This window comes from Corvus cornix, chromosome 3, assembly GCF_000738735.6.
Source record: "Corvus cornix cornix isolate S_Up_H32 chromosome 3, ASM73873v5, whole genome shotgun sequence".
Taxonomy (NCBI): domain Eukaryota; kingdom Metazoa; phylum Chordata; class Aves; order Passeriformes; family Corvidae; genus Corvus; species Corvus cornix.
In genome coordinates this window covers 110,626,656-110,645,937 of record NC_047056.1, presented here as the reverse complement: position 1 = coordinate 110,645,937, position 19,282 = coordinate 110,626,656, and the positions used below count along the sequence as shown (strand labels likewise).

Genomic DNA, 19,282 nt, shown 5'->3' with positions numbered 1-19,282 from the left:
CTCACTATAAATGCCTGAGACCTACTGGGATTTGATAGAAAAGTGAGGTTTACATAATCAGCCAGTTTGCAGGTGATACAAACCTGAAAGGAGGGGCTCCTACACTAGGTGGTTGTGCTGCTTTTCAGAGGGACCTCAACAGGCTGGAGAAATGATCTTTCGAGGTCCCTTCCAACCTGAGACGTTCTGTGATTCTATGAAAATAAACTATAGGAACAATTTATGAAGTGTCATGACAGAATATTCACAGAAATGCAATCGGGGGATAGGTTGTTGTTCTGAATCATTCTCTCAGGTTTATAGGCAGCTCTTACACTTGAGTGGGGAGGTGATTCACGAGGTCTCAGAGTATATTAGGCAGAGAGATGACTGACAAGTGTAATAGGACATAGACTTTACCTTATGATCCATTGCTCACTGATCACCTGCATAGAACCTTTTCATTAGTAATGGTTATAATGATTATGCTAATAACACTTGTTTTCTCATACAGCAATTAGAGGTTCCCACTGTAATTTGTTAAACTGTCATATCTGTCAACAAGAAATATGACAAGTCTCACTTTGTTCCTCTCCAGTGTAAACAACATAAAAATCACACAACCTTAGAACAGTTTTGGTTGCACAGGATCTCTGAAGCTCATCTGGTCCAACACCATGTTCAACCTCAAGTCTGTGTTGTAAAAGAGTTGATCTCTGCCTTCTCCCTTTCCAACACAGTAGCTCTTTCCTGGGTTTACTCCCTTCTGTTAATGCCTTTCTTGTACTGGGGATGCTAAAACTGGACACAACAGTCCCACCACTGTTTCAGAATTGCTGAAAAGTGGGTTTAATCACTATTTTCAGTAGGTGCACTATGCAGTGCAGTTTGTGGTTCATAATGACTCCTGTGCAACTTCTCATAGAATCATTTACACTGGAAAAGACCTCTCAGATCCTCCCTGCCCATGGTGGGAGGACTGGAAGTAAATGACCTCTAAAGTCCCTTCCAAGCTAAACCATTCTATGATCAAGTCAAACCCCTAAAGTATCTTTGTAGAGCTGCTCCCTAGACAATTGCTGTCTCTCAATTGTTTGCTTTCAGATCTTTTCTGTCAAATCACGTCTCCAGCTTTTTGAGGTTAATCTGAATGATTTTTATCCAGCATATGGACTCCTCCCTGCAGTTTGGTGTCAACCCCAAACTTGCTGATGGTGTGTTCCTCTCCATATAATTACAAATCATCAAACCACCCTATTGCCATCATGTCTGGCAGAGCCAAAGTGTTGCTTTCCCAGGTGTGGAAAAGAAAAGGCCTGTTCTGAAGGCACAACAAGAGGGACTCAGGGAGGAGCTGAGTGACTATGAGGAGTGCAGATCTGAATTTAAATAGAAAAATGGCAACATTTGATATAAAAGTAGGCAATGACAGCTGCTCTGGTCAGCAATTACTGCAGATTGAATGTGGACAGAAGCAGTCAGTGCACACAAAAATGCCCTTCTGATCTGGCAGTGTTCCATCCATCCCACCTCACCTGGAAATGCCAAAACAAATGTGTCTTTTAATGTTAGTGCACACAGTAATCTTTGATTCTTTATCCAATATCCAAATAAAAATTACAGAAATATCCTTGTCTCCTTCTTTGGCTTTTACACTCTAGGACCTACATAAAGAAGCCACAGCATGAACAGGTACTTGGCCCAAGACTTATTAAACCCCCATGGAAAAATCGATGGGCAAGATTCCATCTTGGTTACCACAATGTCAGTCTGCAGACATTGCTAAATAATAATAATAAACTCAGTAGCCAGCTGAGTTTATTTGCATTGCTGGAGATTAGGATCAAATGTTACTACAACTGGATGTGTCAATCATTAGCAGAGAGAGTTGTACCCGGTGCTCCCATTGACTGCAAATTTCATATTTAAGGTGTAATACATCCAAAAATCGTTTCAGAGAATTCCATCTCCCAGTACAAGAAATATGAGGAAATTAAAATTGAACACAAGCACCCAACCTCCTTTTTGGATGAATTTGCACTTGAAAAATACGCTGTTCTATATGGTCACTACCTGAATGTTGTAATACCTGTGACGTTGAATCACCTTGTCCTATCAGGAAACAGGAGAGCTATAAATCACCCTCCAGTGAAGAATTCCAGACAATTCCATAACTACCTGAAGAAGGACGGAAGAAACTCCTGATCTTCCTGGAAACAGAAGGTAGGATTTGCCTTGATTTGTTGGCTTAAAGTATTATGATTTTTCCCATGTGTTAAAATACCACCTACCATCAGAAGACTTCTTGAAAAATTTAGGACAGTCACAGAAGAGGATTTTATTTGGTGAAAAATAAGGAGTATTTAGGCAATAGTGTAACACAAGCTAAAACAAAAAGGTAGAGAAAATGGATGAATAATCAGATATACAAGAAAAGCCACCTGTATGAAGAAAGCAGCATCTTAGTAAATTATATGTACATAGCGAAAAGGACAGAGAGACAGTAAAACACATTGAATGGGATATTTATTCAGCTCAGTAAGTTCTATTGGTTCATGTTTCTATCACCACCATTTTCAGAGTGGAGAAATTACCACCTTGTTTAATTTACTCCTCCTCTGCAAAGTGGCTGCTGAGTACGACTTTGTGCAATAATGCTCTACAAGTACAATGACAGAGACATTATTCTATTTCAGGTCTTTTTCAAGGATAAAAAATAATGAGGATTTTTTTGGTAATGGTTATTCAATTAAATGAATAATTTAAGATACACCTTTTTTATTTTTTTTTTAAGAAGGAGAGATGGGAAAAACATATTCACATGAGTTTGCCAAACTCATACAAACTAGGGATGCTAAAGCACCATCTTTCAGTGGCAGATCCCGGTATACAGATGGATTTGCAGGAAAGTCAGTAAGACTTGGCACATGTCCTGATTTATGTTTGATTGAGGGGGAAGAAGGGAGGGGGAGAGAGAGACTGATTTTAGGACCGGTGCCTAGAAATTAATGCAGAGCAATTAAATTTACATCTCATAAACTGTAAGCATTTGGTTGAAATCAGTGGGATTGCCAAAAGTATGTTAATATCTTGGAGCGGGAAACCCACTGGGTCTTAAAAAGCATTCCAATGGCATTTTGAAACTTGTATCATGTATTAAATTACCAATTATATTTAATTGTAAGTTAATTCATAGAAAATATTACTGTGAATGAATACTTTGCCCATGTCTCTAAGTTAGCTTTTTCAGCTTGGTTTGCAAAATAGAAAGCTTCACAATTTCAGTGAAGAGTTATTTTTCCTTTAAAATCTGTTTTACATGCAAAAGGGGTTGTTTTCTATTTGCATCTCATCATATTTTGCACTTAAAAGACATATTTTTGCTTGTAACTTGAGTACAGCTAAAAATAACCCCCACTTCTATTTACTTTCCAGTTAGAAATTAAGTGAAAATCATATTTTTTTCATGATATTGGGAGTATAACCTTTTGTTGCTAAACACCTAGGTCAGATAAAGTGCAAAGTTTTGGAATGGCTCTGAGAAATAAGCATTAGAAAAATTAATAAGAAAGAAATCCTGTGCTTTAAAGCATTTCAAGGAGGCACAGGTAACGTCAAAATTAAAGCAAGGGACATAAAGCAATACTAAGAACAGGAGATCAGTGGCTTATTCTGTTAAGTGTCCGTGTTTTCCCCTGGATCAACTAGGTCTTCCCTCAACTACAAGTGCTTGGAATAAGCCACTCTATTTTGAAGGTTGTGAGAGTTTAACTGGACAGATGTGACCAGTCTTTCCAGTTTTTTGGCCTCTGAGCTGCAGCTGCCCATAGTAATAGTCCATGGGCTTTGTTGTTTAGCAGAGCATCCCTGCCTAAGGCTGGGCATTGTGGGTCACCCCCAGTGCAAGGTAAGAAAGCTGGTGAGGAGCAGAGGCCTTGCTGTCCCACCTGGAAAAGGTAGTTTTGCCTAATCATGTGTTCTCCACAAGTACCAGTGCTCTCCAGAGCACCTTGTGTTTTATATAAACCGGTTGCCCCAAGGTAAAGGGGCTTTGCTGAATATGAAAGGATCAGCAAACCCTAGTGGCCTCTCCCCAAGAATAATTTAAAACTAAAAGCAGCAGCCCCTCAAACCCAAGCAAGTTAAGTTAATAATATAGCTCTGTGGTAACATGCCCATAAATTCCCTTGGAGAGGGAGGCTGGGAAAATTGCCAGAACAAGTAAATTCCACTCTAGTCACCTGCTGGTCTGCCTGAGGTAGCTGAGGAGAAGCAAGCTGAATGTAACTCGTGTGACTGACTGCAGATACCTGAACTTTGCAGTGACCTCCTGCGTCACTGGGGTGGTGCTTTGAGCCTCCCAGGCAAGTGGAGTCTTGGAGTCCAGAGCCTGGTGGATGCTTCTTCAATTAGAATCAGATATTTGTAGAATAACCTGAGTTGGAAGAGACCCACAAGGATCATCAAAGTCCTACTCCTGGCCCTGCATAGGAAACACCAAGAATTACAATGTTACAGAAGGCTCTAATTTCTGTTGTCATTCCTCATTATCTGCAATATAAACAAGAGTTGTCTTAAAACAGATAAAAACAAAAAAAGCTTCCTGAAAGAAGGTGTTTCCTGGTTCTGCCCCAGCTCACATGCAAGATTTCACTGCGCTGGTGATCAAGTTTTGAACAGGTTTTGAATCCTGACTCCTACACCCGAGTGCACAGGTCACATAGACTCAGTGTCTAATTCCCCTTTCAACTGAAGCACTCCAGTCAGAGCAAGCAATGGGGAGCAGGGGAATTTTCAGACTAACCTAGACACAGAAGCAAGCTAAGAGCAGCATCCCATCCCATTCCACAGATTGGTGATGAGCAGTAGGATTCCTGCAGAAAGGGCAGCAAAAATAACTGTGGATATTTGTGGAGATATTCATCCAGGATTACAGCAGGAAGAATAAGACGTAAAAAGGAGTTGATCCATAGAAATTTGGAAATGAAGAGGAGAAATTAATTTTATTATTTTAGTTCTAATAATGGAGAAGGAAGGAAGGAAGGAAGGAAGGAAGGAAGGAAGGAAGGAAGGAAGGAAGGAAGGAAGGAAGGAAGGAAAAGAAAGAAAGAAGGAAAGAAGGAAAGACAGAAGAAAGAAAGAAAGAAGAAAGAAAGAAAGAAAGAAGAAAGAAAAAAGAAAGAAAGAAAGAAAGAAAGAAAAAAGAAAGAAAGAAAGAAAGAAAGAAAGAAAGAAAGAAAGAAAGAAAGAAAGAAAGAAAGAAAGAAAAAGAAAGAAAAGAAACTTGAGCAAAAGCCAGCAAACACACAGGACAAAGATGTATAATGTATCCAGAGAAATGAAAGCTCTGTAAAAAATAAATTAATTCCTCATTCTCACCTTTTCAGAGATGATTCTAACAGTGGTGTTCCTGTGTGTCACAGCTGTGCTACCTCCATCCACTGGACAGGTAGGGAAGTTTTTGTGGGTTTTTGGGTTTGTTTTTTTTTTTTCTTATTAGGAAAATTTGGGTGAGCCCTGATGCACTTGTAGACTGACTGAATATGGCTTTTCCTATGCACACCAAACATATGCGGAAAGAGCCTTATGAGATATTTAGGATCTGGAAAGCATTTATCCTCGAAGTCTGCTTCACTTCAAAGCAGTCACCTGGTTCTACATTTGCACAAAAAAACATCTAAAGATTCAGCATTACTTTGTGAGTTGGGTCAGAGATAACAGTATTTTCCAGAAGTTTCTGTGCACAGATCCAGTAGGCTGGACCTCCCAAAGATCCAGCACTCTTCCCATTAATTCCACATACGTTTACCGATTTCATTTACCTACCTCTTTTCCTTTCTCATCCTACAGGTCCTGAGCTCTGTGCCTCTCTCTTTGCTCACAGTCCTAGCGCTCAGCAGTATCCCTGGTTTCCCTCAAACAGCTAAATTAACATCCTGAATGCACACACACAGTCATTCCTCCCAACCCATACTTAGTCTGAAATTTGTAGTTTGCTACTTCTGCTTCAGAAACACTGAATGTGACTGATGGCTTGATGGCATTTCCCCCTAATTCTTCTATTTCTGCTCTCCATGCTGCAGTCTAGATTGGTTGAGAATGGATGTAAAGAGGAGGCTGAGTTCTTCCCATGGCTATTTTTTAATTAGAGAACACATGAAAAGCATGAGAAATGTTATCAGTTATTACAGAAATGGAAGAAAATCTATGGCATGAAAGGTATTGACATTTGCTGTTCAGTAGGATGTCCTGATGAAGTACCACAAGAGTCCTGTGATGATCCTGTCATTAAACAACAGATTTCTTCAATAGAAAAACATTGATAGGGATGTTTAAAATAAGGCAGAAGAGAAACACATCATAAACACAATTCATGCATTCAGATGATTTCCAGATCCTTTTTCTGCAAAATCTCATTAGGAAATTATAATATTAGTAAATAAGTCCGATTGTGTTGCCTAAATGTAGGAATCTACAGGCACATGAGGCATTCCAGAATATCTCAGTCCTCCACAGAGGGTTGGAAGATAAAATACAGGAATCAGCATTGTTGCTATTGCTAAGCTCTACACCACGGAACCACTGAAATGCTGCTCCACATGGAAGCACCCCTAGAGACAGGAGACAAAGCAGAGTCCTTCCTCCCTCACACGGTTGATATTAACATTTTGATACTTTAGAGTTTTAATATTTCCTACACAAGATGCAGGATGTAGTTACATTCAAATAAAACAGAAATACATTTTCATTTGATTTAGGAACCTGAAGCTCTTGGTGCTCTGTCAAGCAGCAGAGCAGAGCAGCAGAAGCTGATTGTTGACAGACATAATGCCCTCAGGAAAGGAGTAAAACCAACTGCCAGCAACATGATGAAGATGGTAAGTTGTGTGCTCTAAATCTATTTTTAATGAGTAGTAGACTCTATAAGAGATACAGGACTGTATGCAGGGTCACATTATCTTGTTTAGCCACAAATTCCATATCCACACCTTTCCTAAGGAATGTGCACAGCCAGCACCAAGAGAAACATAAGGCTGGGCAGGAGGAGGAAAAAGTCTGGAAAATTTTGTGGTGTATGAACAATATCTCTTTCTTTTGAAGGAAAATTAAAAAGAAAATATACATAGCATTATTAATTTCTTTCAGATACATCTTCATCAGACTTCACAGTTTCTATTTCCTGGGTGCACAGTAACTGTCGGGGTCCCTTCCCCCCTGCCATGTAGTCCTGGGAGAGGGGCCCTGGTGGGGAGGCACGGGGTTTCCCTGCCCCTGGTCAGCCTCGTTCCCCATCAGTTGGTTTGTGTTCCCCTGCATGGGCAAGGACCCTCGGGTCCCGTGATTGAGCAGTTCCTCGGCAGAGCCCCGGGCATGCGGCTGGAGAAATAAACATCTCTCTGAAACAGCTATCAAGAATCGGTCCATATATATTTCTTTTCCACGGCCTCCTTGTTTGATATGCGTGTTGCAGTATCCGCACTGTAACAAATGGTAGAGAACTGTGAGCAGAACGATCCCCGATCCCTAAGCGACTGATGTATGAGTAAACCCTAGAAACTTTGGATTCCTCTTCTTGTTTTTGTTTTGCTATTCGATATCTAAACTATGGAGGAACTGTGGAAAGACTCTTGGCTCTCAGAGCCGCATATGGACATTTATCTTAAACTTGAAAAGCTTCTTGAACAACGATTTGTAAATTTTAGCTTAATTCAAATTCAAATTCAAAAGGAACTGAAACACTTCCTGGCATGGTTGTTTAAGAACTTTTTCTATGTTTCTTGGGAATTAATTCTTACCAAAGACTTTTGGAATACCGTTTGGACACAGTTAATTTTTGAGTCAAAATATATGCTGATGGAAGAATATTTTGGTGAATATTATTTAATTACCGAGACTGTTGAGCAATGTCAGCTGTGTCTTGGCGAAGGGAAGCGTGCCTCAGAGTCTGTGCCATCCAGGCCACATGGACCGAGCCCTCTCCGAGCAGCAGTGAGGCAGAGCGATGTGAGCTGCAGTGTCGGCAGCAGAATGAGGCGCGGCGGGAGCCGCGCGACCCAGTGGTGCCCACCCAGCCCCTCGCAGCGCGTGGTGGAGCGAGCCCCGTGAATGCCTGACCGAGAGAAGCGGCAGCGCAGCTGAGAGCAGAAGCGGCGGAGCACAGAGAGCTGAGCGGCGCAGCCCAGCCTGGCCTGCGCGGCCCCGAATGCAATCCCGGGAAGAGCGTGCAGGCAAGAGCAGCCCCAACAATTCCAACACGGGAGCAACCGAAAGCTAAAGAGAAACCAAAAACGCAGAGAGACAAAACAGCAGCCACTCGGAAAAAGGAAACGATCACTGCAGCTAAGGTTTTAGGAATAGTAAAATGGTATAATGTTAAACAAAATTATGGTTTTATAATGAGATGTGACAACCAGCAAGACATATTCATCCATAGAACTGCCATTAAAAGAAATAACCTTAAAAATTACCTGCAAAGTGCAGGAGATGGGGAAGTTGTACAATTTGATATAGTGCAAGGAAAGAAGGGTTTACAAGCAGTGAACGTTACTGGGCCTGGAGGTATTCCAGTCAAAGGCAGCCGTTATGCATAAAATTATAAACAATATCCATCCCAGCAGCTTCCCTACCCACAGCCTACTTTCCCCTTTTACCCTATACCTAATATGAACCCTTTCCTAAGTTTACCCCATCCCCAGTTTATTCCTAATCCATTTTTCACCCCATGGCTTCCCTATACAATTCCCTTTCCCTACAACTCCTCTCTGATGCCGAGGGGGGGATGAAAAGGGGGAGGGAAGAAATTAAACCCTCTCCTGCCTCAGTTTCCCCACAAAGCATGCTCAGAGAGTCCTGTCTCCCTTCTGCCAGCCTTAAGATGTTCCACAGAATCTGTTTGGACATTTAAAGACTCAGGAGGGTGGCTTGTTTTGTTTTGAAACTGTCCTTGTTGTTTTCAATGTTAAGTTTTAAATTTCTTTTTGTTAAAAATAAACGGGTGAGATGTCGGGGTCCCTTCTCCCCTGTCATGTGGTCCTGAGAGAGGGGCCCTGGGGGACAGACACGGGGTTTCCCTGCCCCTGCTCAGCCTCGTTCCCCATTGGTTGTTTTGCGTTCCCCTGCGCGGGCAGGGATGCTCGGGTCCCGTGACTGTAAGAGTTCCTCGGCAGAGCTCCAGCCATGCAGCTGGAGAAATAAACATCTCAGAAACATCTATCAAGAATTGGTCCATATATATTTCTTTTCCACGGCCCTCCTTGTTTGATACATCGTGTTACAGCATCCTCACTGTAACAAGTAACTTTGCTCCTACCTACCTCTCCCGTCAAAAAATGGGATGACAAGGATTTTGCATTTGAATTTTATCTTATTTTAAATGTAATTTCTAAATGTTGCTCCTTTATGAGAGGTTATTCATAGGTATGTCACAAATATTTTCTTTATTCGTTAAGGAATGGTGTCCTCCAGCTGCAGAGAATGCCCAAAACTGGGCCAATCAATGTACTTTAAGGCACAGTCCTCCTAATCTGAGGAGAACCAGTAAGTGAAGCATGAGTCGAACTGAACAACATCATACATGTTATTGATGTGACCAGTTTGGGGTTTTGCTTGTTGGGGGGGAATGAAACGCAATTTATATTCCATTTTGATTTTTTTGGTCATGGGACAAAGGGAAATTTCTAGGTAGAAATCTGCCCAGTGAGTGAGGAAAGCTCAATTCCATTTCCCATCAAAAATTTCATCAGTTTTACATAGGTATATTCCATTTTCTACAGTAGATGAAAAAAAAAAATCATGGTAATAAAGCATATTCTCCTAAAATATCCACCAGAATGAAGAGAATCTAGACCCACTTAAGGGCAGAGATCAGTTTGCATGTGCTGGTTCAAAATACCTGGGAAGAAAGGGGCAAATGGAGAAGGTCTAGAACTGGCTGGTGGTGCTAAGCATAGTTTCTCAGAGCAGACTTTTAAATCCCCTGGCAAATTGCAATCTAGAACTGTCTTTGAAGTTCAGATTAACACTTCCGTCAGTCACTGGATATTGAAGTTACAGCTGTACCGTGTTAACAGCCCAGTGTGCTGCTCACGGACTCCTAACCACACCATATCTAAGATGTGGACAGTCCTGTCCATATTTTTTCCTAAAATCCAAATCCTCTGTTTTTTGCCCGGATGAATCCCATTTAAGGACTAATGCAGTGGGGTTGGACCTGAATACAAACACTAGGTGAAGGCAGTGTAGACACTTTCTTGTATACCAGGAGTAAAATTTGGATTATTGGGATTTTCCCAAGATTACTGGGCTGTGACCTGAGTAATGACTAGGTTGGCAACTTCTAAATAGCAAAATTACAGTCACGAACCTGTGGTGCACCTGTGCAGATGTTCCTACAGTCATGCAGAAAATCTGCCAACAACCAACCACCAGCCAAACAGGCCATGCTGCAAACTGGTCAAGTGACAGCTTCAGTATTTACAAAGGGTGAGGTCATTTAACTGGAAAAAAACAACACCCTGCTGCCCCATTTAGGCTGAGAATTTCTATGGAAATGATCCCAACATTTGCTGGTTTGTTTTGGGTTTTTGTTTTTTTTTTTCTCATGTGTGTATTCTTTATGCATTTCTCAGCACCATTCTCTTTTCAGATGTACCATGTGGTGAAAATCTCTTCATGTCCTCTGCCCCGTTGTCATGGTCATATGTTCTTCAGTCCTGGTACAATGAGGAGAAAAATTTCAAATATGGAACTGGAGCAAAAACAAAAGGTGCTGTGGTTGGCCATTACACTCAGGTAGATGTATTTTTTAATATATATTTATATTTCAGGCTGAACAAATAAATGTTATTGTTTGTTGAGCAAGTTTTACCCTCTCATCTTTAAAGGAAAAAAATACAATGGAGACATGAGAGTTATTCTGACAAAACAAGATGAAAACTTTCGAAGTAACAGAATTAGAATGAAAAGAATAGGCAAAGTAACAAAATTAAAATGAAAATAATAGGCTAAGTGTCTTTAGGAGTAAAGATACTCGTATTTTAAGGCTTCAGGAAGAAACAACTTACTTGTTTAACATCTGAATATTGCCCAGACACTGGAAAAACAGGTTTATAAAAATATCTGCAAGGAAATATAAATAGGTTTGTTGCAGTCTACAAAGTCCTTTTGACTCAGAGAAGTTGGACAATGGCTTAACTTCTATGGTACCTGCACAAAACACAGGATACAAAATTTTACATCATTCCTACATCAACAGTTTCCATTGAATGAAGACATAAATATAAAATCAAATGTTTTTTATACATGGGTTTTAAATTATTATTGTTATACCCCCAATATCCTTTGGTTGAATGGGGGTGAAAGCAGGTTTTCAGTAAAATGGGGCTTATATTTTACTATAAAGGGTAAATAAAGTGATGACATCATTGCAAACACTTCTGTGATGCGTATTGTGATTAAATGATTTTCAAATGTGTATTTTTCATACTCCCATGATTTTTATTCTTATACCTACAGATGGTTTGGCACAATTCTTATAAAATTGGATGTGGTTTAGCCTTCTGCAGCAACACTACGTACAGTTACTTTTACGTCTGCCAGTACTGCCCCGCGTATGTATTGATTCTGATTTTGGTACTTATTGCATTTTCAAAATTAGTCAGGAGTTGGTGAAATTTGTAACAGGGCACATCACCAATAGCCAAGGAACAGGTCTGAAGACCATATTAGGAATATGAAAAGACAGAAACATACTCATCAAAAGAGTTGTCAAACAAGCAAAAGCATAAAATACATAAAAATGACACTGATTTTCAGATTAAATGTCCCTTGTCTAAAAATCCTAATTTTCATAATAGTTAATTAGAAATAAATATTTTCCACATTCTACTTAAAATCTTGGTTCAGAAAGGCAGATCAATATGTACATTACAGTAATGACTATAATTAATACCAAAAAACTTTAAAGGGAATATTAAAGTGATGATTTCAAATACTGCCTACATAGTTTTCCACATTCATGATATCTGGTTGTGGGTTGACCTTGACTGACCACCAGTAGCTCACCCCGTCTCCCTGACTCTTCTCCTCAACAGGACAGGAGAATTAAAAAATATAAGAAAAAGTTCATAGGTCAAGATAAGGGCAGGGGAGTTCACTCACCAGTTACTCTCATGATAAAAGAGACTCGGCTTGGGAAAATTAATTTATTGCTGGTCAAATCAGACTAGGATAATAAGAAGTAAAACCAAATCTAAAGCACCTTCTATGAGTCCCCACCTTCTGCCCAAGCTCAACTTGATTCCTGATTTTCTTTACCTCCTTCCCCTTGTTAGCTCAATAGCATGGGACTGGGGGCTCTGGTCAGTTCATCATACGCCATCTCTGCCTCTCCTCCCTCCTCACACTCTTCCCCATATCCAGTGTGCTGTCTCTCCCACTGGATGGAGACAGTCCTCCATGAACTTCAATCTGGCTCCTTCCCACAGGTTGCAGTTCTTCCTAAACTGCTCCAGCATGGATCCCTTTTATGCAATGCAATCCTTCAGGAATGGATTGCTGCAGTGTGTGCCCCCTGCAGGGTCACAGGTCCTGTCAGGAGCCTGATCCAGCGAGGGCTTCCCATGGGATCACAGCCTCCTTCAGGCATTGTCCTGCTCTAGTGTGGGGTCCTCCACAGGTTGCAGGTGGATCTTTGCATCCCCATGGATGTCCGTGGACTGCAGGGACACAGCTGCCTCTCCATGGGCTGCACCAGTGAATCTCAGCTCTGGTGCCTGAAGCATCAGCTGCCCCTCCTTCTTCACTGACCTGGGTGTCTGCAAAGTTATTTCTTTCACATATTCTCACTCCTTTCTTCTGGTTGCTGTTGCACAGCAGTATTTACCCTTCCTTGAGTGTGTTATCATAGAGCCACTATCACCATCACACAGGTCCGACCTGGAGCTGGTGAACGCTGGCCCTGCCTGGAATAGAGACAACCTCTGGTGTCTTCTCACAAAAGCCATCCCTGCAAATTCCTCCCTTCCTTCTGACCCCTGCCAAAACATTTCCAAATAAGCCCAACAGATATGTAAAAATTCATTGACATATAACCAAAGACCAAGTGTAAATGTAACAATAAGTTACATAAGTAACTGAGTGTAAATGTAAATATCTTTATAATTAAGTTTTCCTCTCGTATATGGTGGTGACTTCATAGCTTATGTTGGTAACATCGGTGTTTCAGGGGAAACCTAATAAGTTCAATGAAGACACCCTACAAGGAAGGAGAGCCCTGTGGGGATTGCCCTAATTCTTGTGAGGATGGATTATGCAGTAAGTTCTAAGCATTTTAATTGTAACCTGGGTAAAGTTGATGCTTAAAAAAAACCTGTACACAACAATTAATTTATTCAAATTGATTTTTTAAAAAATTATTTGCTGTAATACTAGGGCAAAAGCACTATCAGAGAATCACATTTCACCATGCTGGCTGCTTTACCTATGTGAGATAATATTTTTCCATGTCCAGGAGAGATAAATCTCATCCTTGAACCTAGGAAATTCCACGGAAGGAGGAGACATCTTAACTTTTTTTTCCTTCTTCATCCTTTGAACAATGGTGGCAGATCAAATGGAAGTAGCAGCATACTTGATAAGAGCCAGTGGCAAACTTGAGTTTTTAGAATTCTAATAGGAAATAAAAACATATGGGCTGAGTCTCACAATGCAAGATTCAATTCCTATCTTCTGTTATGGAATTAACCAAATTCTCATCACAGGCTGTAGCATAAAGAAAGCAAGCTTTAAAACACCTTTATGGATAAGTGAGAAATCTTGAGCGAGCCACATATTTTGTGTGTGTGGTCAAAGGGTTTGGATACTGCTGGGGAGTAGATGGCAACAGAGAGAAAAACATTAGAGAGAAAATAATGTTGATGAAAAATTATTCTGAAAGGACATCCTGTAGGTTTTCACTTCCCACTCATGATTTATTTTGTATTTCAAATCGTTTTTAGCCAACCCTTGAAAGTTTGAAGATGCTTTTTTCCAACACTCCTGGCAAAGTGTTCAGGATGTACCAGAGCTTCGTCTACAGCCCTGCTCCTGCCAATGCAAAACTGAACTAAAATAATAGGCTCAACTTTTGCCTTCCTGGACATCCATCTCCTTAATGAATTCTTCCACAAACACTGATTCCATCCTGCCTCTCCCACATATGAGAAGGACTGACTTCAGTCCAGTGACTCACACAAGAAAAATCTGTAGCATGATGTATATATTCTATTTATGTAATGGTCCAGAACATGGTAGAGACGTTAATTTAAATTTGTTGTTTGGTTGGCAGATATATTTAATTATTAGTTTTTCTCATCTTTCTCTTCCCAAAATGTTATCTAATAAACATTTTTGAAGTTCTGTGGTTCCATATACTTATAATGTTCTTGGCATAGATGGATAGTGCTTGGTCATGTAACTACTTTTAACTTGATTGAAATTTTAAACTATTGTACTGTTAACGGGCCCAGAAGATAAACAGGATTGCTTGAAATATGTAATTCTTAGAAGAAATTAGGAGAGCAGAGCAGTTTCCTCTAGATCTATTCTGGTTTAGAATCTGTTGCTGACATATGTTCTACTGTAAAATGTGTTTTTTCACAGTCATGAAAAAACACAAAAAATACCCCCAAAAATAAACCCAATGTAGTTAAATTAAATTAACAATCCTGTTTATAGTGTAAGATTGCACTTAAATGCAGGTAACCAAACCTGCCTTGTAATGAAAAAGGACTGTCTGAGAAAAGGGCTTAATTAACGACAACAGATAGTCAGAAGGGGGAAGGTCCACGGGTTTGGAAACTTTGTTTTTAATAACAAGTAGAGATGTCTTCCAAACTGCTTTTTTTAATATCTTCTTTTGCTGTATCAGTCATTAAATTACCATTTTTCACTGACCAATCCATTATAGTTTTCATTCTTATTACCATGAAATAAAATTCATTAACTTTGTAACTTTATTAGCACTAGATCTTGAAGGGAGCCTAAATATTTAGCAGCAGAAGCAGCTCATGTGAAAAGATTTCCTAGGCAAAAACAGAAGTCAGACAAGCAACCTTCCATCAGACTGCCTTTCAGAGAGAAATAACAATTAGCATAAATGACCTGCAATCCCCACTCTGTGACCTTTGGGAAGCAGGTGTTCTTCTGTGCAGTTAACAATGGGGCTAAATATTATTTCAGTCTCACCTTACAAAGGTTTCACATTCCAGTCCTCTCTTAGTAAGGAAGCTGCTGTCATTAAGATTTCAAGTCCTGGTGTCCTTGGCACAGAATAATTTCATCACACATGTCTGACTCATTCATTCCAGTGGCATTTCTTCTAGAGTGAAAGATGAGTATTAATTTAAAAGTTCAATTTCACAACTCAAAGTGCTTATGGTTTGGGTTGTTTTCTTTCCTCGTTCATCTCCACCACTGTTGCAGGGGTTAAGTCCACTTTACACCCCTCAAGTTGCCTTGAAAGTGGTATCTCCTTACAACACTGTGCTAGAAAGTTCTCCCTTTGTCTAGATTCTGCTGGTCACTGGCCCTCTCCCCCTCCCATCCCTTTTCCCATCAGCCCCTGTTATGTCACTCAACCTTGCCTCTGCCCCCGAGCCCTCAGACTATTGGCTTCTCATGCTCTGCCCACCTCCGGGAGTTTTCAGGATAAAATGGGCGCGGGCTTTTGGTTGTTGTTCTTTCTTGCCTCTGTTCCCTTTGGGGTGTTGCCATTAAATGCCTCGGAATTGCACGCAGAGAACCTCTGTCACCTCTTTGTCTCTGGTTCATGCATACATAGATTGTGTGTGAGCAGCTGTTCACGACCACCTGCGAAGGTGAGATTGTGTCACACACAGGTGCTGGGAAAGGGCCGCCTAAGCCGTCCATGAGACCCAGTAGGGACAGACATCGACCCACCGAAGCCCTCACTTCTTTACACCACTTTTCCCCTCCATGGCACACTGCTGGAGAAAACTCTAAAAGTAAATTAGGAAATGCCAGGGTGTAGGTGTGAGTGCTGGAACATGATTTGCTACACTATGAAATAATTAGCACAGGTCCAAGTCGGAATGATTATGTTGCAATAGTTAATCCAGTGTTGTTATCAAGAAGGAAGTGAGCAGAACCATTACCCTCACTACTGGAAGAGTCCTTTACCATGAATAATGGGCCAAGAAATCATAGAATCATTAAGGTTGGAAAAGACCTCAAAGATCATCAGGTCCTAACATTTTACCTATCACTGCCAGGTTCACCACTAAACCATGTCCCTAAGAACTGGAGCTGTATATCTCTTGAACACTTCCAGGGATGGTGATTCCACCACTTCCCTGGGCAGCCTGTTCCAATGCTTGACAAGCTCTTCTGTCAAGAAATTTTGCACCAATGTCCAATCTTGAAGCCATTTCCTCTTGTCCTATTGTTCATTACCTGGGAGAAGAGACCAACACCCACATGGCTAAAATCTCTTTATAGGGATTTGTAAAGAGTGAGAAGGTCCCCCCTGAGCCTTCCTTTCTCCAATCTGAGCCCTCCCCAGCTCCCTCAGACACTTCTCATCAGACTTGTACTCCAGACCCTACCCCAGATCCATTGCCCTTCTCTGGATATGCTCCAGACCCTCAATGTCTTTCTTGTTGTGATTTCTATTCCCTTCCACTGCAACCCGAACTGCAAGAAGTTATTTCTCAGTCACTCATAAGAGGAAAAAAGTAGTGTAATGAGGTAAAAATCAATCATCACACATCTGACCCAGGGAATAAAGGTCAATAAACTTAATTGAGATCACCAGGAAGATACTGGAAAAAAGTTTTTACCTGTAATTTTGTAACTGGTAGAGTGTTAAATAGCGTGGATCCTTTATGAACTGATCTAGCCAAAACAAGCTCTCTTCAGTGAGTCACTCAGACGAGAGGATGTTGTGATGGCTTTAGTAACAAACTCAGGAGGTGTGGTTCAGATGAAGGTACTAAGACATGGCACATCCACACAGCTGAACACACACATCCATGATGCTCCTGTGCTGGGCACAGAGACAGAGACCTCTGGCACCTCAGGGTCCTGGTGGATGACAAGATGTCCATGAGCCAGGAGTGTGCCCTGTGGGCAAGGAGACCCAAAGAGGCACATCTGGAGTGCTGTGTCCAGTTCTGGGCTCCTCAGGACAAGAGAGACATGGAGCTCCTGAAGCACATCGAGCACACGGTGACAAAGACAATGGAGGGGCTGGAGCATCTCCCTGAGGAAAGGCTGAGGGAGCTGGGGCTGTTCAACCTCGAGAGGAGACACAGCTGAGAGGGGCCCTCATCCCTGTCTGTTCCTGTCTGCAGGGAGGGCTCAGGGCAGGGCCCAGGCTCTGCTCCGTGGAGCCCAGCAATGGCACCAGAGGAACGGGCAGGGACTGATGCCCAGCAAGTTCCACCTGGACAGAACTTCTGTAAAAGAATTTCTGTAGACAGAACTACTTTCCTGTGCAGTGACTGAGCACTGGACAGATTGTCCAGAGAGGCTGTGGAGTCTTCCTCACTGAAGATATTCCAGAACTGTCTGGAAACACAGTCCTGTGTCCTGTGCTCTACGACCACTGCTTTATGTGAGGCCCAGCTATTGATGTTTCTAGAGCATGAGAAATATTCAGTGACTGACCGTGATATCAAAGGCCATGTTGCAATCAGGCAGTGCTGGTAAAAGACTTAAAAGCCATTAAAATATACACTTCCCAGTATATTGCAAGGCAGTTTGCCTTGTCCCTGATAGCTCCTGTGGTCACTGGGATCCCCACAGCAGAGCACAGATTCCTCCTTGCACCATCTGCTCCTGCTTCCTTCTACCTTTCAAGAGGAAACCCTTGACGCTCTCCCTAGATTTAGCAAGGATCCAGCGCAAACAAGGAGATGCCATGGGAGTGCCTGTGGAAAGGGATTATTTCTCATTCCCTCTTCTCACCTTCTCCTGATGGAGATCCTTGCAGAGAGCTGGCTGCTCTGGGACAGGGCCTGAATTATGTCTCATATGAAGGAGCCCCTGGTTCACTCTGGAAAAGTACACAATATAGGATAGGATAGGATAGGACAGAATAAATTCAGTTAAAAGGGACCTACCTTGTCCAACTGCCTGACCAAAGATTAGTTTGGAATAAGTTCCTCTCTAACTGCAGGAATTGTCTCACTTGTGCAATGGTTTAAGAGGAACATGGTGATACAGACAGTTCATCCAAGGCAGTGACCTGTCTCTTGCCATTGCAAAGAGAATGTCCCTTAATGGCAGTTGGAAAAATCTTGTGGTAGGCAGAACAGAGATTTTCTTTGTCCAGATTTGATGTCCAACAGTCGTGACATCCTTTCAATGCTGAAACAGAAACCTTAATGTCATTTTGAAAATGTATCATCATTAGTTATGAAGCTTGTGGATATTCCTATTCCTATTGCAGCCCTCTGAGAGCTGTATGATGGGTGGATGGATTTTATACCTCTCCCAAGTTGTAAACATGATTGACTTTTTTTTCAGGTTAAAGAAATGGTTTTGAAACCTGAAGAGGAAAGGCATGTAGTACACTTCTAATGCTTGCCTAGAGCCTGGATCAGTTACAATGATGTTTCAATGGAGAGGATGGAAAAATTTTGAGAACCCCTCCCAAAACCATGGACTGCAATTCACTTAAGCTCTCCTGGCTGTACAAGGCAACAGAACTTTCCAAAATTAAAAAAAAAAAAAAAGATATTGTGTATGCTTTAAAGTAACATTTGTTCTCTGGGAAAGTGAGTTGAAAGGAGCAAAATGTGTGTTCTTCTGAATAAAATAAACAAATTTTAAGTAAATGACAATACATTCCAAAGATGTCAAGACCTATAGTAATTTCCTAATCATTTATGGTGGTGTTTTTATTATCTGCTACCTCCTATGTTGCATCTAGTTCCAGACTATCTACAGTCTGCATCAGCCAGGTTACTATTCTGCAAAAGCAAAGACATCATAAAAATACAGTGTACTTTAAAATGACCTTGAAAAAAATGGGACTCTTGCACTTGAAATATTAATCATCTGAGCAGAAAGGTGTTGCCTTTTCTACTTGTATGGAGATAATCCTTATTGATTTTCTCTGCAACAGTTAGCCACAGATAAGCTTTTTAGATGAGTGTTAAACAAAAAAGAAATGAACATTGTACTAATGTAAAAGAAATTATCATTGTAATATGTTGAGAAAAACCCTCTTACTTTCTCAGACTAAAGTGTCAGGGACTGCCCATTTATTACTCTCACTGGGCCATTTTCAGATGTATTT

General features: G+C 41.1%; 1 protein-coding gene across 2 annotated transcripts; it reads left to right on the top strand.

Moving 5' to 3' along the window:
- The first annotated feature begins 2,120 nt into the window (after positions 1 to 2,120).
- Positions 2,121 to 18,797, top strand: LOC104685368 (cysteine-rich venom protein kaouthin-2). 2 transcript variants are annotated; one of them, XM_019282122.3, is made up of 8 exons: positions 2,121 to 2,202; positions 5,367 to 5,428; positions 6,738 to 6,857; positions 9,429 to 9,516; positions 10,625 to 10,770; positions 11,494 to 11,588; positions 13,205 to 13,293; positions 18,508 to 18,797. In XM_019282122.3, exons 2-8 carry the CDS (start codon positions 5,369 to 5,371, stop codon positions 18,510 to 18,512), a joined length of 603 nt encoding a protein of 200 aa, XP_019137667.1. In that variant the 5' UTR covers positions 2,121 to 2,202; positions 5,367 to 5,368; the 3' UTR covers positions 18,513 to 18,797. The 2 variants fall into 2 exon arrangements, with proteins under 2 accessions (XP_019137667.1, XP_019137666.1); XM_019282121.3 differs by lacking the exon at positions 18,508 to 18,797 and adding an exon at positions 13,977 to 14,912.
- Positions 18,798 to 19,282: the final 485 nt, after the last annotated feature.

Excerpts from the sequence above, each read along its gene's own strand:
- LOC104685368 (XM_019282121.3), top strand. The coding sequence starts at position 5,369 with ATGATTCTAACAGTGGTGTTCCTGTGTGTCACAGCTGTGCTACCTCCA. Across the intron at positions 5,429-6,737 it reads TACCTCCATCCACTGGACAG|GAACCTGAAGCTCTTGGTGC; the intron begins GTAGGGAAGTTT and ends CATTTGATTTAG. Across the intron at positions 6,858-9,428 it reads CCAGCAACATGATGAAGATG|GAATGGTGTCCTCCAGCTGC; the intron begins GTAAGTTGTGTG and ends TTATTCGTTAAG.